The sequence below is a fragment of the Lipophrys pholis genome (genome assembly GCF_963383615.2).
Source record: "Lipophrys pholis genome assembly, chromosome: 1".
NCBI lineage: Eukaryota > Metazoa > Chordata > Actinopteri > Blenniiformes > Blenniidae > Lipophrys > Lipophrys pholis.
In genome coordinates, this window is record NC_137635.1 from 18,173,148 (window position 1) to 18,194,721 (window position 21,574).

The following is a 21,574-nucleotide window of genomic DNA, read 5'->3' on the forward strand; positions in this document are numbered from 1 at the left end:
TGTGTGTGTGTGTGTGTGTGTGAGTTATCTTACTATGCTGGTATGGGTGTTTTTTTTGTGTGAGTGTGTATGCGTAAAGGATTAACGACAGTCCGTGAACGCAGCAGCAATAAAAACATGGCAGAGTTTTATTTTAACACTGTGCTTACGTTTATCCAAAAATGTTATTTAATCTGCATTATGTTTACTTTGTGTTGTTAGCTTACGAAATTTTTTGTTATTATTTGCTGTTGTTGAATTAATGGGTTTCGTATTTCCGGGCAAAGTTTTGACGCATGCGCAGTGGTGGAGGAGACAGAGCGGAGCACGATGGCTGCGGACAGCTCCCTTCTGCTGTCTCTGGTGGAGGAATTTGTCTCCGGACTGCAGGACAGCAAGGCGAAAGATGCAGCCAAAGGTAAACAAGACATCATCGCTTTCTACTCCGCTGGTTCACAGAGCATGTCGGGACTGGGGAGGCGTTTTCATTTCGGGCAAAAGCCGAGGAAGGGTAACTAGCTCAGTTAGCTACCCAACATCCTTTCTGTGGCTACAAGCCACAGAAAGCCACTTTCACATTTTATTTCACATCTCACAGCTCGTCCTGCGGGTTACTCTGTGCTAACTAACCAGGACCGTGAATATAAATGCTGCTCGTGTCAGGATCACCGCGTGTTGCGGCTGTTCCTGTGTTCCTGGAGAAGTCAATGAACCCTGAGCTGGATCCAGTCAAACCTGCATGTTGTGTAGATGTTCCTCCTGCTCCAGTATTTGTGGATCTAATGGATATGTGTTCACAAAGCTCCTCATAAAGCCCACTGAGGAGCCTGCATTGCAGTCAGATGCAGGTCGTTGGTCTGCACCCCCAGTGAAGAAAACATCAGTTTGTGTCACTTTCCACTTGTTAAAATGACTCTGGAGCCACACAACATGTGAAGAATTAAGGCAACACGTTAGGACCGACAAAAACTTTGTTGCACTCAAGTTTCATAAAGTAAAATTTACAGTTCGAATTGATTTTTAGTAGTTTTTGTTGCTGTATTTAGCAGTTTCACCTCTGTATTAAAGGAGGTTTTAAAACGGTGTTTTTTTTTGGAAATTGTAGAAATTTTAACTGTTTTACTGTTTGATTTTTTTTTAAACCATTTTTTATAAATCTTAATCTTATTTACCTGTTTGTATCTTGAGTGGTTTCAGCTGTTTTCCTTTTTTTTTTTTGTCAACTTGTTTGTCTAATGTGTAATGCTGTTTTTACATTTTGAGCTGATTTACTGTTTTTTTAAAACTCTTTTTTTTTCTTTTAGTGTTTTAAGCTTTTTTGTGTTAGACATGTTAACAGTTTCAGTTTTTTTTATATTATTTTTTGCCATTTTAATTTCAGTGGTTTTTTTCCCGTCAAACATTTTCCTTTGGGTTTTGGCTATTTTTGCCATTTTATCAAATCTATCTATCTATCTATCTAAAAAGCCATTTGTAGTGAGTCATAAGTCATTTTTAATATGAGTCTGGTGTGTAACTCAAAGAAAATTAAGATAGAAATGATTTTCATCCTAAAATGTATTGATAGCTTCAGAGAGCCTCATGTGGCTCCAGAGCCGTGACTTGAGGACCCCTGCTGTCTATCCGGGGTGCTGTACCAGAACCTTTGAACCTGCGGGTTAATCCGATCGTACCCACCAGAGATGACCTTGTTATCGGCGTTGGGGTCGTAGCGTCTCATGACTGTTGACCAAACCTTGCTTTTCCTGTTCAGGTGTGAAAGATGGACAGTTTACGGTCCTGCAGCTGGTGGAAGCCCTTGGGTAAGCCGTCGCTGTCCCCCCCCCCCAACATAAACACACATGGCCACACCACCGGTGCTTTTCAGTGAAGTTACGTTGAAACATTTAACCTTATTGATACCACACAGGGATTGCCCTCATTTACACAACATCGTTTTCAAGTGAAAACGCAAAACTGTTATCGCGTTTCCTGTGTCTGTTTCCGCGACAGCGGCGCTCGGAGCCACTGAAAGCTCAACTTTTTTTGAAAGAGCGTCCAACTCTGTCGTTCATTGTCTTTTCTTTATTTTAGACTCAGTCTGACCAGCTCGCAGCCTCACACTCGAGCCCGAGGAGTGCAGCTTCTCTCCGAAGTGTTACGGGAGTGCTACGGCGAGCTGACCGAGAAAGAAGGTGCACATGTGCTGTGTCCTGTTGTAAAAGTCCAAACTCCACAGAGGATGGAAACAGGACGAGATGATTTCCGCTGTCCGCTGGAACGTGGACGACATGTCAGATTTTGATAGCAAAAGATTCTATTCCCCAGAACGTTGGGACAGGGCTATGCTTACCAGCTGCTCTGTCTGTTGTTTGAGGGCCTTCTCTGAAAGAGACTTCAAATAAAGGTTTAGAACCTTTTTCAAAGATAGATAGATGCTGACTATTTCATAGGCACAGTCAGAGATACAGAGATTTGAACTGTTTGGTGATAATCACATTAATAAACCTTCATCTGCATAAATGTGTTTACAGGCAGTTTCAGTCTTTGTTTTCAATTCTTGCTGATTTTCTCAGTTGTTTAAGCAATTTAAGACTTTTAATATCTAATGTCGTGTTTCTCCGTGGCGTCCCCTGCAGTGGAGGTGCTCATCGCCTTTTATGAGAACCGTCTGAAGGATCACTACGTCATCACGCCGGCCGTGCTGCAGGGCCTCGGAGCGCTGGTGAGCCTGCCCGTCGCAGATTGTCGGACACAAAACGGAACAGGTGACGGCAGAGATTCACGGCTTTGTGTTTTTAACGTGTGCTCAGACAAAGTGTACGGCGCTGCCGCCGGGCTCTGCCGTGTCCATGCTGAGGTCTCTGTTCCAGGACGTTCATGTGCAGGTGAGACTGACATAGTGGAAGATATCTAATCATCTTTTAATGTCGTCCTTTGCGATTTGACATGATTGCATGGAGGAGCGATTCTTACTATATCCTGAAACTTGAGCTATGACTAAAGTTTGACGGAAGATGATTGAGCTGGAGGGTTTGTGCATAGTACCTCGTTAGATTTGGGGTCATTTTAACTGTTATGAAAGTGTAAAAATCTACAATGGCAAATGTCATTGACCTCACGTTGTAAATAATCTTTGTGGTCCCTATGCACACAATCACACATGATTAAAGCCCAGTTTACACGACAGCGTTTTCAAATGAAAATGCAAAACGTTCGTTGCGTTTCGGGCGTCCATTTCCATGGCACTGGCGCTCAAAACCACTGAAAGCGCAACTTTTTGAAAACGTTCTTTTTGAAAACACTGCTACTGCGCATGCTCACCACGACCGTAGTAATTACATAAATACACTGCAAAAAAGGTGGCCCAAACATAACATATAAACACTAAAGGAAATCTTGAAATAAGATTTTTAAATCTAGATTTAAGATTTTTTTTTTTTTTTTTTTTAAATCAAGGACTAAAAATAAGTAGATAACTTTTGAAACGAGCAACATTTTCTATCATGTCTAAAAACAGTAGTTCAAATCTTGGCAAGTGTCCAAAAAAATTTGCAGCGTAGATCTTCTGCACATGTGCGAGTAGAAAGACGATAAGAACAATGTTTTCCTCCAGAGTGTCACGACACCCAGTCCATGTTCTCCTGGGACCTAGTGGTTTTATAGCTGACGGTCACCGTTCGTAGCAATTCAAGGTTGTCGTGTAAACGGGATCGGATTAGAGCTTTTGAAGTGAAGTTGACTCATCTCAGGAGCTTTTATGATCTCTGTGTTTTCCACCTAGTCTCTGATGCTGGCCGAGCGCTCGTGTGTCTACAACATGCTCATCAACCTCATGGAGACGCGGGAGGCTGGTAAGAGACAACGTGCAGGCTTTAAACAAGTAAAAGTGACGAAGACTATAATAGCTTAACTCCACACCGCAAAGTTTAGCTGCTCTTGTCTAACATTTGCTGGTTTCGTACAGTCTTATACACAATCTGAGTAGTCTCTTGCCCTGGCCCTTTAGATTTGCTTTTTTTCCCCCCAGATAGATGATGAACCGTGAGGCTGTATTAGAGGGGCACTCTGTGAAAGTGAGGTCATACCTCTGTTGTACATTAGGGGGCACTATGAAGACACTTCTGTGTCGGTCCCTTTCGTCTGGCTTTGGGAGTTTTTGGCTCCATGGCTATTTTAGTCCCTCTTCAGTGCATAAATAATGTGTAGCAGCTGATCATGTAGACATAACCACTCCACAAGAGCTCCAGCCATTAGTTTGAAAACTCCTCCCCCTGCTGCTTCTTTGAGTGACTCAATACACCGTCTTGTGGCGCAAACTTGTATTGCTAGATTAAATCAAATTTTCCAAATTGGAAAACTTTGGGAGGTCCACCAGCACCACACTGCCATTTTTAGTTTGCTTAATATTTGATTTTAAGTTAATTCCATGAAACTAAAATATTATCCACCTTTTTGAAAGTTGCCATAAGAGAATTTCTGTGAATCCGGAAAAGCCACTTTTCATTTTGAAGAACATTTTTAATGAAATCGTCACTTATCTACTTATGATTCCCCTTATAATTGCTTTATATGTATTTGTATTTTTCCACAAAGACTTATTATTGGCTCTTTATTTCTGGTCATTTGTTAAGTATTTCCAAACCGACGCTTAAAGTCCTTCCAGCTCTTTGTTCTTCATTGTTTAATTCCTCCCTATGTACCAGTGCATCACTTCCTTCCTTGTTGAGGACGTCTTTCTCACTCGGCAGACATCGTCTTGCTTTCCTCTCCCACAGAGCTGAAGGGTCTGGGCGCCGACTTTGTCTTCGGGTTCGTTCAGTCAATGGACGGGGAGAGGGATCCCCGCAACCTGCTGTTAGCATTCCAGATCGGCAAAAACCTCATTCACCGAGGATACAATCTAGGTGAGAACCTGTAGGCCCCCCCCCCCCAAAATGCAGCTCACGTAACCGTCAGGCCTCTTGTTAACTTCCGGCGTGCCGTCACAGGTACATTTACAGAGGAGCTGTTCGAAGTGACCTCCTGCTATTTCCCCATCGACTTCAGCCCGGTAAGTCCCCTGTTTACTCAGCTGGTAGGTCCAGGTGACTGACGCAAGCAGCAGAGCGTTTGCAGAACAGAAGAGTCTTTACTGACTTCCTGTGGCTTCCAGTAAAGACGCTGTTCAGGAAACGGGGAGACGGCGTTCGCCTGCCTGTCGGCAACAATGCGCTCGTTTGATGTGGGGTTAATGAGACTGACTGCGACCACGTCATCGACAGTCCATAAAACCTTTCGCAATTGTAGAAATGGTCTGTTTGAGCTCCAGTTTTGGTCTCCGCCAACTCAAAAAGCCCTGATTTGGCTCTTTAGCCACTTTAATATTTGTATAATAGGAAATTAAGATAAGAGTAAGGCGATAGAGTGTATATTCATTGCTTACGTCATTGCTTCCTTCAGCCTCCCAACGATCCCCACGGCATCACCAAAGAGGAGCTGATCCTGGCTCTGAGGGCCGTCCTCACCGGGACTCCCAAATTTGCAGAGGTAGCCTAGTTTTTAAGCACAACTCTTACCATTCGATGCGTCTTCGCGACCCGCAGAGACTTGAATCTGGCTTAAGGTCTAACGGCCGCTGTGCTCCTGCAGTTTCTGTTGCCTCTCATCATCGAGAAGTTGGACTCGGACGTTCCGAGCGCGAAGCTGGACGCACTGCAGACTCTGGTGAGAAACTCTGTTCAGAAAGATGCGCGCGCACACACACACACACACACACACACACCGGACGGGTGTATTAACGGATCACTCATTGCAGTCAGAGCGTGCGTCAGTGTGACTTTAGGTTTCTTACCAGTCTGTACTTTTCTATCTTGCAGACAGCTTGTGTGTCGGAGTACGAACACAAGGACCTGGCTGAGTTCCTGGAGGGACTGTGGTCATCACTGCGCAGAGAGGTGTGTGAGACATACATTTAAATCGTATTTACTGTTGTGGAAAGATTCCAACATCGTCGCCTTAATATCTGTAGGTTGTGTCATTTCACCGAGTTAAATTTCTATATCTAAAGGCAACTTTCCTCTGATTGTGCGAAGCCCTGCTGACATGTAGCGTCTGGACATGAACAGTAAATGTCTTAACGCCAGTGTGTGATTTGTTTTATTCCTCTTTATGGCGCTTTTTTTATGTGGGACTTAAATTCCAGTCATCAAAAAAGAACGACCTCAGCACAGCTTGGGTTGCCCTTTCAAACCAAGCCTGTTCTTTAGGTTTACACTCTAGAATTGTCTTGTACAGTTTGTGCATCACGTAGCAGGGACGAGGCGAGCTGGTAGACCAAAGTGCAGCGCTGAGGATTTGGGATTGGAAAGATGGTTTCTAATCGTCACTTCATTGTGTGCCCGCAGGTGTTTCAGACCTCCAGCGAGAGAATCGAGACGGCGGGCCTTGCCGCCCTCACCGCGCTCACTTCCTGTCTGTCTCGCTCGGTCCTCAACTCCGACTCGGAAGACTCCCTCAGCACCTTCCTGGACCTCGTCCTCAAAGGTGAGGCGCTGCGCCCGATGGTGAAAAGCTGCTACTAAGACGGCTGATCTGAAATGAATAAGTGAATGTATGAACCGGTTGAAGAACTACTTGCAGTGTAAAGACGCTTTGAGAGCTCAGCAGGAAACCCCCAACCACCCTTCTTTCTTTTTTTTTTTTCCACACCCAATATGTCGCGTCGCTCGTCTCGTACTTGGTGTTTGTTGTTCAGATGCTTCAAGCAACATTCAGACTCAAAAATGAGGACTCTCCTGTCCCTGATGTTGCAGACTGTAAGCATCACCTGTGTGAGCCGGACCTGAAGCTGGTGTGGCCCAGTGCCAAGCTGCTGCAGGCCGCCTGCGGCGCCTCCCACAGGGCGAGCCACATGGTGACGGCCGCTGTCATGCCGGCGCTCATCGAGCAGTACAGCAGCAGAACACAAGTCAGTCACACGCTCCTTCTACTCCTCTGAGCAGCTTTCACTTTGTCTTGATGTGGACCGACTCTCTCTCTCTCTCTCTCCTTTTTTCTTTTTTTTTTTATCCCTTTCGTTCCCTCTCTGCATGTCTCGGGGGTTTTTTGTTTTGTTTTCTTCCTCCCACTCTGCTTCCTCTCACGGTTTCTGATTCTCATTTGGTTTTGCTCCTCTCTCTCTCTCTCTCTCTCTCTCTCTCTCTCTCTCTCTCTCTCTCTCTCTCTCAGTGTTCCCACAGACGGACGTTATTGGAAGTCGTCCAGCGATTCGTCCAGTCGGTGAAGATCTGTCGGTCTGCAGACGCCAGCCCCGGTGAGTGCGTGCTGCGTTCACTGCCTCTCGGCCTCGCCGAGGTATAAATATCCCTCCTATCAACCTATTCCCTCCATTTGCCCTCAGTCCCGTCCCAACCAGGTGTCAACTCGTTCCGCGGTGTCTCGGACGCAGTTGCATGTTGTTTGTGTCTTTCTTGCCGCCTTTTGATGAAGCGTGAGCTCTGCGTCGTGTGTTCACGTGCTTTCACCTTCTGGCTGCAGACGAGAGCGCGCTGTCGGGCTTCAGAGAGGCGCTGTGCACCATGGTGTTCTCGGCTCTCGCCGAGAGTAACTCCAACCTGCAGGTCACCGCCACCTCCGTGCTCACGTCGCTGGCTCAGCACACAGGTGGGATGCAATAAGGGGAAACACGTTTCCTACTCCTGGCGGGAGTGTCCCAGCTGTTCTGAGCGTCCGCTTCTCTCGCACGCAGGCCTGCTGTCTGACTCTGATGTTCAACTTGCTGTAGATCACCTGGCCAGACTGCTGCTGACTGAGGAGGAGGACCGAGTCTGGTAGGGCACAAGATATCAGTTTAACATTCCTCCTTCTGGGACTGGGCCCCGTTTTTGATAAGTACTCATATCGGCAAGTAGCTAGTACGTGTCCCCCCGTGATGCACCGGTGAACTTTTCTTGAATACAGTTTTGAAAATCAGCAGGATTGAGTTGATTTTTTTTATGCACTTGACTGACACGTGTCTCACATCGTTGTCATATTTCTGCCTGCAGCCTCGCGGTGGTGGAAAGTGCCGGCGCCTTAGCAGCCCTGCACCCGGCGGCTTTCATCGACAAACTCATCCCAAGACTGAAGGAGGAGCTGTTTTCTGGTGAGGAGGAAGGACTTTCATCCCCGCACAGTCGCACCACCATGACTGAAGGTGTTTGTAGCGACTGCTTTTCCTTGATTTCCAGCCAATCTCAATGCCAGTTGTTCCCTTCTATGTTCAGAGCCGACGGACAAAGACAACAGAAAAGATTCCCATCATGCAGTGCGCCAGCGGTGTTTGTCGGCCCTGGCAGCCGTGTCCATTCAACCCAGCGTTGTTCAGGAGAGCACACCCGTCCTCCTGGACGTCCTCAGTTCAGCACATACAGGTAACGTATTAACATATCATGGAAACATTAGTTTGTGCTAGAATTTAAAAAGAAAAAGAAAACGGCTTCTGACTCATGAAAAGCTGCAGTGTGAAGCTGCTCTTCTGCTTCAGTTGTTTCATGCTGCGAAGTGTTTTGTCAGAATTCACAGGAACTGTCTCACTGGTGGGCGGCACAGCGATGTCGACGCTGCTGCTCTCGCCTCACAGCGAGAAGGAAAGGATTAGTTTCAGGATTTTATGAGTTGGGATTGCATGTTCTAGGATTTGATTCTCCGCTTTAATTAACTGTAAAATTATAGTCTGATTGATATCAAATTTCCAAATACGAGATGCTTGATTTAATTTCATGTCGTTCTTAAATATGAGTCATTCCCAGTGAAATAGCCATTGAGTCCTGTACAGAGGCTTCTGGTCGCTGCTGATCAGAGCTGCACAATGCTCTGGAGGAAGTTGGGATGCTTCTTCTTAATTTAAATCTGTGGATTGATTTTCCCAAGAATAATGCCAAGCTATCCTAGAACCGAAGCAGCAAAGCAGCCCCTCACACTGATGCTCCCTCCATCGTGCTTCACTATGGAGATGGGGTGTAATGCCACATGCTCCTTTTCCTAGTAATTCATGTAGAAAAACAACAGATTTCATAGGTTTCTTATATTTTTCCTGCCGCACTATGCGAATGTGGGTTTTCTCTGGAAGTTTCTTCACACAGGCACAGAGATGATGGTCATCTCAGTATAACTTCCTGGTTCCTCTCAGGCAGCGGTAGCTTCTCGGTGGACGAGGTGGTGCTTGCGTGCCACAGCCTCCGGAGGATAGCAGAGCAGGTTGAGGACACGGAGGAGACGGGGCGATGCTTCCATGACGTTGTCATCCCACGCATGCTGTCTCTGGCACTCCAGGCAGCTCTGCAAGGTAAGCAGCTAACCAGCCAGAAGTGCCAAAACATCCTTCTGAGTAAACTCTTGTCTTGTCTCGTTTAATCACGAAAAACTGTTCGATGGCTACAAATACCACGGCACGTTTATGAAAATAATTTCAATCTGAATCGGCTATTGCTATTCGCTTCATCTTTTTCTTTTTGCTCACTTGGAGCATTTTGACACACAAACAGGCTTTACAAGGTGAGATCCCCGAGTAAAAACAGTCAGGGCCTTGAGCCGTCCACTCTGCAGGGACAAAATGCAAAAGAAAACTAAACAATCTTGTTCCTCAAGACTTTCAGGACCAAAAACACACACCAGTAAAATGGACTGAGGATATTCTGTTTTCAGGTGAGGAGTCTCCTGCTCCTCGCAGTCCTCTGACAGAGGAGGCGGTCCTGTCCGCCATGGTCCCTGTTGTGAGCACCGCCTGCTCCCGGCTGCAGCCCTCGTCAGTTACCTTTTCTTTTCTTTTTTTTGGCATCATTTTTGTACATTTTCCTTTGTGGGTCTGTCCGATCTGTTTTTCGAAATGCACTCTGAGAAGTTTTCATCAGGTGCTTGTGGTTTCCTCAGGTCGGCGGCGCAGACGGCGGCGAGCGCTGTCGCTCTCTTCCTGGATGGTGACGTCTCCTTTCTGCCCAACAACTCCTTCCCTTCAAACATCCAGCTGCTCAAGGTTTGTGGATTTTGTATGAGAGGGCTTTTGAAGCACAGACCAGGAGTTTTCATTGAGCTGATTGTGAATATATGAAGTGAAGGTCAACTGATGGCGATGTTGAGAGTAAGGAAGCTAATAGAAGGGTTTGTTCAGCTCATTACCGATGATGATTCTCCTCAGGAGCAGCAGGGAGGATCGTGGAGCCGCGCTCAGATTGTCTGCCTGCTCATGGCCTGCGTGTGCTCGCTACCCCGAAGCGTAAGTCCCCACTCAAAAGCGCCTCCCGTGAGTTTTACCATGAAAGCCGAGTGACCTGACGGCGTCTGCTGCAGGTGGACGTGCCGCAGGCGGACCGGCTGCTGGCCGAGCTGGAGGAGCTGAGCTGCACATGCAGCCGCCCGCTGGCCTACACGTCGGCCGCCAAGTGCTTCGCGGGGCTGGTCAACAAGAGGGAGCAGGGTCAGTGTCTCGGCGACTCCGGGCCTTCAAGTTTGCGGCCTGTCAAGTTAAAAGCCGCTCTCGTTTCAGGAGATTCCCTGGACGGCCTCATTAAGAGAACCACGGAGAGAGTGAGCAGGGCGCTGGACTGTGGCTCCTCGCCCGGACGCACTCAGGCCTTCACGCTCATGATCTGGGTAAATGTCTCCGACTTACAGTGCGGTTCAGTCCGAGTCTTCACACCTTGTCACAACTAATGGTGTAATCGGTTCAGCCATTTTAAAAATAACTCGCCAGTCGAGTCATAGGATATTCGACTCTGTATCATAACATTTGACCAATAATATAAGTGAGGTAGAGTAGCATTAAAAAAACAACTTTAAAATGTAATAACCACTCTGAATGACAAATGATAATATTATTTGCCGATGATGGATAGAATCAGCATCTTTCATGGGAGCAGCCTGCATTGGACGCTCGGAGCACTAAACACTGAGCATTAAAAAGCCCCTCTTTCCCCCAGGTTGCGAAGGCTCTGCTCCTGCGATACCACCCTCTGTCCTCAGCACTCACAAACAAGGTAAAAGAGACGCCCGCCCGGTCCGGCCGTGCATTCAGCTGGCTTCTTTATATTGTAAAGTGGTAACTCCCCACCCCCCACCCCCCACACCCCCTGGGACCGCAGCTCTTCTCTCTGCTCGCCGACGCCGAGCTGGGCCCGGTGGCAGCCGACGGTTTCTCCCTGCTGATGAGCGACTCGCCCGACGTCCTGAACCGAGGCAGCCACGCCGACGTGCGCATCATGTACCGCCAGCGCTTCTTCAGCGAGAACTCGGCCAAGCTGGTGCAGGGCTTCAACGCCGCACCGCAAGGTGAGAAAGCCACAAAACCATGGCTTTATTTTAAAAAAAAAAAACAACAACAAACTAATAATAAATGAGCTTATGAACGATGTACGAAAGCTGTGAAATTCCTTTTTGGTCTCTACAAAATACCACCGTCTTCTCCTCGGTTTCCTATTAATGCCTCTTTGACTTATTGGTCTTTTTTTTTTTTCTTCTTCTAATTCGTCTGAATTTCCACCAGAAAAAAAGCCCAACTACCTGAAAGCTCTGTCCAACATAGTCAACAAGTTGCCCAAGCAGGTTCAAGTGGCAGAGCTACCGGCGGTGAGTAGAGCAACGACGCGAAAGTGCTGCGACGACGCGAAAGTGCTGCGACGACGCAAGCGGTGGTAGTAACGTGAGGTCTTGTGTCCTGGTCCAGCTCCTCTCTCTGCTGCTGGAGGCCCTGACGTGTCCCGATCAGGGCGTCCAGCTGTCCACGCTGTCCTGCCTGCAGCCTGTCCTCGTCAGCCCGCCGCAGGCCCTCATCCAGCAGCTGGAGGCTCTGGTCGGCCGGCTGCTGGCCCTCGTCCGCAGCCCGGCTATGGTGAGTGAAGGATCGCGCACGGCGCCGCTCGGTGAAGGCGCCGCGCGGTGAACTGGGTTTCTCTTGTTTTGCAGAGCGTGCGGATCGCTTCACTGCGCTGCATCCACGCCCTGTCCCTCTTCCCTGTGCATGAGGTAAAACATCACACCATAGTCTTTTGAGTTCTCGCTTCTCTGGACGTCGTCTAACGGATATCGCCCGTTGACTCAGGTGCTGCCGTTTCGAGCGCGGGTTCTGCGGGCGTTGGCTCAGCCGCTGGACGACGGGAAGCGGCTGGTGAGGAGCGAGGCGGTGCGGGCAAGAGGAGAGTGGTAAGGATCGGCTACTACCCCAGTTTTCCGTACTTACACCCCCGTCTAATTGGTGGTTACGATTTCATGACTTTTTTTTTTTTTTTAGAGCCCCTTTTAGCCCAGAGTTAAGAGTGCTCTCGCAAATGACTATTATAACATACGTTTATTTACATACAGTTGAGTCAGGGAGCCACAACAAAAGAACTGCAGGTTGCAGACCCCTGGCCTATAAGAATGTCCATGTTTGTAGCGTATTGTTCTCTGCACGCATGAGCGTGTGCTTTCATTTGAGAAACAACCAACAGCACCCACTAGTGGCTCCACTCCACACATTGACTTCAGCATTATCACTTTTCTGTGTAAATGGGGTATGGTACATTTTCTTGTACCTTTAGGAAAGGGATGAATAAAAATGACACAATGAAAACCAGTCCTGTACGTGTACCGTATTTTCCAGACTATAAGGCACAGTGTGTTTATTTTTTCATGACGAACTTCACCGATTACTCGACCAGCGGCTCTTTAAGTAATAGTCCATAAAACACAGTAATGTCGCAGCATTTATTCTTTCAATGTGTCTCAACGTTTCTCTTACATTTTTCCTTCAAGGTTCCTCGTCGGGAGTCCCGGGGGAAGATGATTTTCCATGAAACCCACCGGGAAACTCCAGGACCAAGTACCGAAGCGCTGCAGTCCTCTCTGGGCTTACAGCTCCTCATCCTCTCAGTCCCTCCCTCCCTCCTTTTTTGTTTTAACCGTCTGTATTTACATGAAACGCACAAAGAAATGTTTATGTCCCGACTCGGCCTCAAAATGAAACGTCGTCGTCGGGCTAAACTACGAACGTACAAGTGCCAACTGACTGAGCACTTTGAAGACAAGGCAGTGTAATGTACTTCGAATTCAGATTGTAACTTATGTGGGAAGTATGTCCAGCATCCGTCTTTTATTCACACTCATGTTCATTTCACTCGGACGGTCCGACGACTCGTCCACCGCCGCCACGGAAATAATGCAAAGTCTGTCTAACTTAAGATGTTATTAAAACTTTTCTTTCTAATTTACACAAACAAAAACTATCTGCTCCTTTTGTTAAACTGAAAACATTTCACACACAGAAAAACAAAACAAAAAAAGTTTTATTCTAGAAAGAAAAGGATTTGAGTGGAGCACAGCTCACGCGGTTACAAATATTGCAGCTGGGAGTTCAGTCGCTATGGCAACCGCGTTCGTCAGAAAGGACCGAAAATGTCTTTAAAGATGAACAGTGACACAAGGCACACAACAGCTTCAAGTGAGAAATGTAAGAAAAGGAAAACTTTTTTTTTTTTTTTTTTTTTGGCACAAGAGTTCGATTGGACTGCCGATCCTCCGGCTCGTCATCCGCAGGTGTAAACATGACACGGGAGTACACAGTTTTCTTAAATAGTCACCAGATGGAAAAATGAAACATTTACCAACGACATTAAGCAGAAACAGTTTTCATTCAGTATTCATTGGCTTTTTCAATCAGCAAAATGAGTTCAGATCTCTGAAGTGTTACTGGTGCCATGCTTTGCACGTCCTGTCACACAGTAGCTAAAGCGAGTTCAACAAAATCCCTGGAATTTTCCGCCTCACAGCGTTAACTTGGATCAAGTGGAAAGCGCTTGTTGTGATTTAAAACCTCGTTCACATTCGGGGATTACCTTGTGTAGCCTGGGATTAGACGACGGTGCTCGGAGCCACTGAAGGTGGAAGTCCTCTACAGAGACGCTCTGTCGTGTAAATGAGGGACTTTTCTGAAACTAAAAAGCAAACAATCGTGCATTTTTACTTGAAACGTCGTGCAAGCTTTGAAAACTCCCGACACTTGTCTTGGTAAAGTGCTCGGCGCTATTGCACAAGTTTGTAGGCTAAGCTGAGCATACAAATAGTTCCCTTATCAGGTTGGACTTTTCTTTCCCTCTGAGGAATTTGCATATTCTTCCTTTCCATACGTGGGTGATGGTTATTTGCCTCGCCAGTGTGTCTCACCTTCAGCCGTTTATTGGATCAGGCCTCATTTAAACAAGGTTTCAAGTGAAAACAGTTTTCGCTTTTTTGAGAAAAGTTTTGCATTGGCAGAAGCGCTGAAAATGAAGTTAACACACCAGGCCACTAGAGGGTGCTGTTGGGTCTTTTTGTGATGAAACCACAGGCGTGGGCGGAGAGAACGATACACGATGAACATTAGCAATACATGGACTGGTAGTCTTGCCACTCTGGAGGTTGTGATCATTATCGACTTGCTCATTTTTTTCTTAATTTTTTTTTTTTTTATGATTTCCTTCATTTACAAGGAGCATTGAGCATTTTCAAAAAGTTGCATTTTCAGTGGTACTGAGCACCATTGTCGCGGAAACCCACCCAAAACCTAGCGTAAATGGGGCGTTTTCTTGCTTGGCATCAGGCGCGCTGCTGCAGCAGCAACCACATCGGTGTAGATGATGACACTGAAGTGTCAGAAATCGTTAAAAAGCTCCGATGGAAATGTTACTGCACACAGACTAGGACCAGTTGTCTCGATCTTTAATTTATTTGTGTTATGCAACGTTTGTATCATCAGTTCATCATTAAGCAGCCTTTCTGCTATAATTAATGGCTTTTTGTGGAAAATAAAATGAGCCGTGACACAAAACAATGAGCGTTAGGACACGAGAGGAGTTTGGGAATCCCCAGCTTTGTGTGCCTCGATGATCTAGCTTCCTTTTCTGGCAAAATCCAATGTTGAAAATAGAAAATTCTACAAAACTGATCCCAACTTTTCTAGAGATGTGATGAGGAAAAGGGTTGGTTTCCATTCCACACACATCCCATCACTCAAAACAAAAAAAACCTTGGTCTCATCGGAGTGAAAGTTGCAGCCAAAAACAGTTTTGTGTAAATTAGACTTAATATTTTCTGTACAATAAATTAAGTGGATTAAAAATGACATTTTGTGGATTTTAGTAGGAGGGAAATCAAGACATTGAGGCCAATGAATCCATGTGGAACAAGATGGTGACTAGCATTGAAAAAATTTAACACATAGCACCTTTAAATACGCCGTCAGTTTAGTCAAAGTCTTTCAGAGACCCACCATGTCTCCGCCAACAGGAAGAGCTGCTGGAGTCAAGATGCCGACCAGCAGCATCAAAACATTTCCACGTCACTGCAGACACAAGCGTCACGTTGGGACGTGTGGAAAAACTATTTTGGAACATTTGTGGCCCTTTTCCTGAAAGAACTTTGGGCACAAGCAAAAAAAAAAAAAAAAAAAAAAAGCCTCCCGGTTTGTGGGACGCCGGTTTGAAGTTGGTGATGCGCTCCAGAGTCAGATGGCCATTGGGTCGTTCCTGGCGAAGATGCAGTCCCACATGATGCCGTCTCCGCCGGGCAGATGGCTGGAGGGCAGGAGGACCCGCGTAAACCAGTGACTGAGGGAAAAGAAGGACAAACGGCCTGAAGACGTGCAGCCCAAACACGACAAAAGCCCAGAGACGGCGTTTTCACGGGCTTGCGCCAGTGTTTTACTCTTCGACGGGCAGAGAAGAGTTGGAACTGAAGGACTGATCATTAACGCCCACACTGATCCTCACAGTGGGTCGGTTTTGGCAACGACTCCAACCAAGCGTCAACATCTAAGGCGGCACCCTCGATTAAACTAAACAGTGGTTGCATTTTGGGGGGCGGGGGGGATCCAATGTGTCTATGTAATGATCGACGCCAAAATCAACAAGTCCAAGATGAACTCACCTCTTTTTCTCCACACTGAACAGCAGCCTCCAGTTGTTCATTTTCCCGTGATGAAATGGATTTCTGAACACCTGTTTCAGAACCCAACAAACACAGATACCTGTTATCGTAGCGTGTGCGTATTAATATGTTATATTTCGTACGTATTGTTTGCAGAATACAAGTTATGAACCCTTGAAAATTCTTTTTAAATAAAGTCACGTTCTGCTATCTTGAGTGTTACGTGGCTCTGCGTTGGTTCTGTGTGAATCGGTAGAGGAGTCGTGAAGTCGTGCGTGTCACAGTGCCACCTCCGCATGAGTGTGCGTACCTTGCCCTTCTCCCCCAGTCTTTTGGTCTCTTTGCGGTTGATGTGGCGCTCCACGCTGGTCTCGCCCCGGCTGATGAGCATGGCGTGCCAGAGGGTGAGTCCTCCGAGAGCCACTGCCACCGAGCTGCGCGGGAGGAGACGGACACAAACATTTCTAACGTGAGTCGTGTGACGTCGCAGGCGGGATCCTCGAGACGGGCGGCTCCGCGCTGCTCACCTGGTCAGTACCCAGAGGAAGATGATACTCTTGTGGGCGGTGGTTTCTCTCAACGTGAAGTCAGGAGGAGGGGTTTGATAGTACATCTGATGGTGATAAAGAAATGTGTCCCATTATGTTGGAGACAACGTTACAAGATGAGACGAGACATCGCCGCTCATCACGAGGAAGTGGGTCTTGTTTGCTGATCCTTAGACACACGACTCTTCCAGACTGGTACTCAAATCCTGCTGTTTGTTTAACCATCCGGGGAACTTTGAGATTCTCGGACCCTGTTTAAACACTCACCTCGATCGCATTGTAGGCATCCAAAAACAAGTTCCTGCTGCTGATGCTGCAGTAGATGCAGCCTAAAGTCATGTAGACGCAGAAGGAGAAGAAGTAGCGGTGGTTGAAATGACCCACGCAGTTGTTGAGCCAGGCTGGAAACGAGTTCAGTCCAACAACAAGTGGAACATCAGAAAAAAAAAAGAAAAACAACTCAATTTCATGCATTGGACTTTGGCGAGTCTGAGAAGGATACGGCAGTGATGGTCCATCTTCAATACACACCTGTAACATGAACATTATGCCAGGTTGGATTAAAAAAAGTAACAAGTACAAAGCGACTCTTTACCAACATAAAGACGGATCTGATGGTCTTACACATTGCAGATGCTGCAGTGGTGCGTCCTCGGTGGTTTGGGATTGATACACTTCTTACATATGGACACAGACGGTATGTTGACTTTGTCCTGAGAGAAACGAAACCCCCCAAAATTCTAAATTCTTCACGTAAACTCTGTGCCACAACAAAAACAAACGATAGAATATAAAGGTTATCCAGGCACTATTTTACTGGTCCGGCCCACTCGTGATGAAATTGAGCTGTATGTGGCCCCTGAACTAAAATGTGTTTGACACCCCTGATCTAAAGCAAGAAAATGACACTATTGTGTAGATCAAGATACCAATGATTGAGGTACCTTGGGGGGGTGTCCGGGGGAGGTGGTGGCGGCCTTGTAGTAATGGAATACCACCATGACGAGAAGCCAGTGGCCACAGCAGAGGTGCCACACGATCCAGTGTGCAGGGTAGGTCCTGAAGATGGTGGGTAGGACAAACATGTAGACGATGACCACGATCGAGGACGTCAGCACGGTGACGAGACAGACGAACACCTGACAAGTCGAAAGGGTGAGAATTCACAAGATTAAAGCAAGGGTAAGGGAAGTAGTAAGAAGAGGTTAAAAATAAATAAATAAATAAATAAATAAATAAATAAAAGAATGCTCACCACTCCAAACCAGCGGGTCACATTGTCCACGATCCAGTAGACCGGTTCAAAGGCACAGTCCAGCAGCGTGTCCGAGTTGGTCAGACTATTGTAATAGAGCGACCGGAGCAGCAGGCTGCTGTAACTCCACAGCTCCAGAATCCTGCCGCTGATCCACGGTTTGCCTCGACTTCCCGTCTGCAAGCGGCATAACCGGCACCAGCGGAGCGTGAGTCGCATGGCCCGGGAGAGCTGCCACCTCCAGCTGCTGCCTATACGCATGCCCCCGCCGCCACCTCTCCTACACACTCTGCCCTCCAGACACACACACACGCACAGGCAGACGGTCCAGCAGTTACAAACGCAGGCCGCGTAAAACAGCAGCTCCTCGTGACGGAGGCGGACGGCCGCTGAGGTTTCCATCGTCGGGTGGCGGGTCTCCCAAGAGGTTCGGTACGAACGGCTTCCACTCCAAGGAGAGCCCAGAAAAGTTACTCAGGCACAGTAACAGCCTCTCCTGTGTGACATATGCCAGTCAAAGCGAACAAGAACAGGGGCTATCAGGTGATGAGCTACGCCCATCGGGGGCCCTCCGAATAAACTTCTCCCGTTAATAATTCACATCAAATCCAGATCTGCAGGCCAGAAGCCTCTTACAAACTCTTACTGGAGACATGTTGAGTGGTAACTCTGTAAGGGGGGAATGCCAAGTGATGAATGTCTTAAGAAGGACCTACAGAGGCTACCTGATCCTGGGGCTTCAGCTCATGAATGTGAGTATTGGTTACACAGATAAGACATGTTCGGGTTCTCCAAAATTGGATGGCATTATTAATGAGAGATGCTAATGTGGGAGCTGAAGTACAGTAAATACGAAGCCGGGCAACAGATGAGATAGGACTGACAACTCTACCTGGGTTTGGTTGTACAAAAGCAAATCAAACTGAAAGATTTGGGACCAAAATAATGAAATAAGTATAGATTTAAAATAGAAATGAGGGATATTGGATACTGAGGCAAAATGCCCCGAGAAAATGTCAAGAATAAAACCAACGGGCCCGTATGAAGACGAAACGTTGAGAAGACTCAAGAATATCGAATATCGAACGACAACATTTGCAAGTGAAAATGGAAAACCTTTGTTGTGTTCGACTGTGTTCCGAGCCGCTGAAATGGGCTCGCAGGGTGCAACTTTTTGGAAACGTAGGGAAACTTTTGGAAAACGCTGCTACTGCACATGCGAATCACGGCCATAGTAAATAGTTCTTCTGCACGTGTGTAAGTAAATGGACAATGACTGGCGGTCCGTATTCTGCCTCTCCTCTGCATTTCTGTCGTCTCCGTGTAAACCGACATCGTTTTTAAATTGTTTTGACCTGAAAATGCTGTATGTACAGAATAAAACAAAAGAATGTGTTTTCAAGTTCAAACGAGCAGTCTTTAAAGTACATTTCCTCATAAGAAATGCTCTGCCAAGAGTTTGGAGTTGTCAAAGTCAGAGTATTAAGCCGGCATTGGTACAGTCGTTTGGTTGCATTCACACGCTGGTGCTGCATCATCCAACACGAGGTTGGCAAAGTGCTCGTCACAGTCTGAGTCATTGATGTAAATCAAGAAATTTACCACGGTTTGATTTGAATTGGACATTTTGCATCATTTTATTGAGGCCAACACTTTTCATTACGACCAACATGAGTGCATCCAAATTCCTGCCATCTCTGATATTATTTCCCAAGGAAGTCACTTGTGGAAAAAAGTGCTATATTTTATTTCTCACTTTGACATCAAAACTATCGCGCGAGAAAAGGATATGAATGCGCTCTCCAGGGAAAAACACACAGACATCCTGACGGATCAACGTGTTGAACGGCGACGGTATTAATCTAGAAGTTGCGTACCTGGCAGACAGCGGGTGGCACGCAGCGGGGCACCGCGGTCACTATGGCAACACGCCGCCCTAAATCTGCTCTGGGCTGAAAAGAAGATGAAGCTTTAGTTCATCCTCTGTGCTGTCGCCATGAATCAGGGGGAGGAGGAGGAGGAAGGGGAGGAGGAGGAGGAGGAGGAGGAGGAGGAGGAGGAGATCTGTGACAGCTTTCACTTTTGGTCAGTCTGCCAAAAGGACACTGATCACCAAGTACAAACATTTTCATCCTCGCTTGCTTGTTTTCTTAATTTTTTTTTTTTAAAACTGGTCGCACTCACAAGTCAGTGTAGAATAAATATTGATTAAACATAAATACTATTGGGAAATAATATTGTGCAGTGTGTATATTGATACGACTTGTAATACATGAATAATTACCGTAATTTCCGGGCTATAAGTCACATTTGTCCAAAATAAAATCCACCATGATGATTCTGTTGTTATACAGTGACATCTAGTGGTCCCAGACAGTATGTACTAGTATATTTTTGATACAAGTCACTTCTTAAGCTGCGGAACCAGCCAAACAACGACAACCTTCTGAATCTTGGTCCAGAAAATATGATAGCTGTTTCGGTTTTTTTATTTTATTTTGTGAAACAAAAATGCAAAAATTACACTGTTTCCCGGAAAAACCCTTTTGGTAACGCTGCTCCATGTGCGCCGCGGTCATAATAAATACTTCTTTTGCACGTCTTCATGACGAAAACAAATAACAGCGCCCACTAGTGGCACCAACATGCTAACGCGTCAGTTTCAGTGTTTCCGCTGTTTCCTTATGAACGGACGTCGTTTGAGAAACGTTGACGCGTAAACGCGAAACCTTTCTGAAATGGTGCGTTTTCATCTGACGGACGTGGAGCAGAAGCTAGAGATGCTACCTGGTTTAATAAGAGGATATGTCGGATTTTTATTTTACTGCACGCTTCCGTGTCTCCTTCTCCATTCCTGCTCTATTTCTGTGGCGGAGTTACAGCGCCACCTCTTGGCCTGGCATATGTACTACGTCGTTTTCGCGCCGTCATGTGTCATGTTCAGTTCTAAAGAGTCCAGATGCTGGCTTTCAAGTCATTTTTAAAGTGTCCAGCTGTGTAGATTCACCAGTTAGAAAGACTTTCTCATTGGAACTGTGTTAAAGTCCCAGGACTCCTAGTAGAAGTGACAGACTTGAACCTTGTCATGGATCCAGGGGTGTTGGTCCTGAACACCGCACAGCAGCAGCTCCCTATCACCACAAACACACCTTCAAACAACGTCTAAAAAGGAACCACGGATGAAACAAGCCCCCCCACCGTGTGTCTCATAAATATGTCTTCGTGACACTCAAAGGTCCTCAAAGCTCCAGTGTGTCATGCTTTGCATTAGCGGGCTAACGGCTAGCTGCCTGCAGCATCATTGTGAGAGTTTGTGTGTTTGCGTGTAGAGAGACCGTGTGTAAGATGGAACTCACCTGGTCTGGAGAACCGGGCGGACAAGCCTGCGGAGCTGCGGTCGCGTCAGGTCATGGCCGGGCTAAACTGGAAGCTTTGAGATCCGAGCAGACCGCCTGTCTGCCCGCTGCAGAGAGAGACGGAACACCGGGGAACGCGCTGCGCCGCGAAGATCGTTTATCACATTGCTGTTACACTCTGGGAAAAAAAAAAAAAAAACATCTCTGGGGCTAACCAGCCACAAGAGGATTAAGGCCACCTTAAAAAGAAAATATAGTGTAATTGTTTTTATTCCGACTTTCAAACTGTAAACATTTTTTTTTGTGTGAAACTAAGCAAAAACTAATTCCATAATCAGTTATTCTCACAAAATCAAGCCGAAGTTTGAACCCTTTTACTTTGTTAAATGTACAACACAGTCTAATACTCATTAACACACGTTGTAGCGGATGAGCCGAACTTGAACTTTTAATTGTACCACTATTAATGATTGTCATAATGATTCTGACTTTGCTCGTCAGAGAAACCTTACCGCAGTGATACTACCTCTCTTGTTTCTCTCTTCGCTGGAGCGGAAGCGAGT

General features: G+C 46.5%; 2 protein-coding genes across 3 annotated transcripts; one reads left to right on the forward strand and one right to left on the reverse strand.

Annotated features, from left to right (window-relative positions):
• The first annotated feature begins 270 nt into the window (after positions 1–270).
• On the forward strand, positions 271–13,465 carry mms19 (MMS19 homolog, cytosolic iron-sulfur assembly component). The gene is made up of 31 exons (XM_080482963.1): positions 271–397; positions 1,733–1,781; positions 2,053–2,153; positions 2,598–2,683; positions 2,772–2,846; positions 3,743–3,812; positions 4,737–4,865; positions 4,950–5,011; positions 5,401–5,487; positions 5,590–5,664; positions 5,817–5,894; positions 6,345–6,483; positions 6,753–6,907; positions 7,168–7,252; positions 7,477–7,602; positions 7,688–7,769; positions 7,986–8,083; positions 8,205–8,351; positions 9,110–9,265; positions 9,625–9,724; positions 9,850–9,952; positions 10,115–10,192; positions 10,267–10,393; positions 10,463–10,569; positions 10,896–10,952; positions 11,058–11,244; positions 11,459–11,541; positions 11,639–11,803; positions 11,878–11,937; positions 12,014–12,114; positions 12,706–13,465. Exons 1-31 carry the CDS (start codon positions 310–312, stop codon positions 12,734–12,736), a joined length of 3,087 nt encoding a protein of 1,028 aa, XP_080339089.1. The 5' UTR covers positions 271–309; the 3' UTR covers positions 12,737–13,465.
• A 931-nt stretch (positions 13,466–14,396) lies between these two features.
• Positions 14,397–21,559, reverse strand: zdhhc16b (zDHHC palmitoyltransferase 16b; the record flags this gene model as incomplete). Of its 2 annotated transcripts, XM_080483026.1 has the most annotated exons (10): positions 14,397–15,533; positions 15,853–15,923; positions 16,163–16,286; positions 16,380–16,465; positions 16,668–16,801; positions 16,903–16,931; positions 17,025–17,113; positions 17,345–17,539; positions 17,656–17,944; positions 21,012–21,559. In XM_080483026.1, 9 exons carry the CDS (start codon positions 17,914–17,916, stop codon positions 15,431–15,433), a joined length of 1,092 nt encoding a protein of 363 aa, XP_080339152.1. In that variant the 3' UTR covers positions 14,397–15,430. The 2 variants fall into 2 exon arrangements, with proteins under 2 accessions (XP_080339152.1, XP_080339151.1); XM_080483025.1 differs by lacking the exon at positions 21,012–21,559 and having other exon boundaries at positions 15,281–15,533; positions 17,656–18,057.
• Positions 21,560–21,574: the final 15 nt, after the last annotated feature.

What these genes read in the sequence shown, in the direction of transcription:
- mms19 (XM_080482963.1), top strand. Translation starts at nt 310, where the DNA reads ATGGCTGCGGACAGCTCCCTTCTGCTGTCTCTGGTGGAGGAATTTGTC. An exon ending in CCTGGACCTCGTCCTCAAAG is followed by an intron (nt 6,484 to 6,752) that starts GTGAGGCGCTGC and finishes CTGATGTTGCAG; the next exon opens with ACTGTAAGCATCACCTGTGT. An exon ending in TCGTCCGCAGCCCGGCTATG is followed by an intron (nt 11,804 to 11,877) that starts GTGAGTGAAGGA and finishes CTTGTTTTGCAG; the next exon opens with AGCGTGCGGATCGCTTCACT.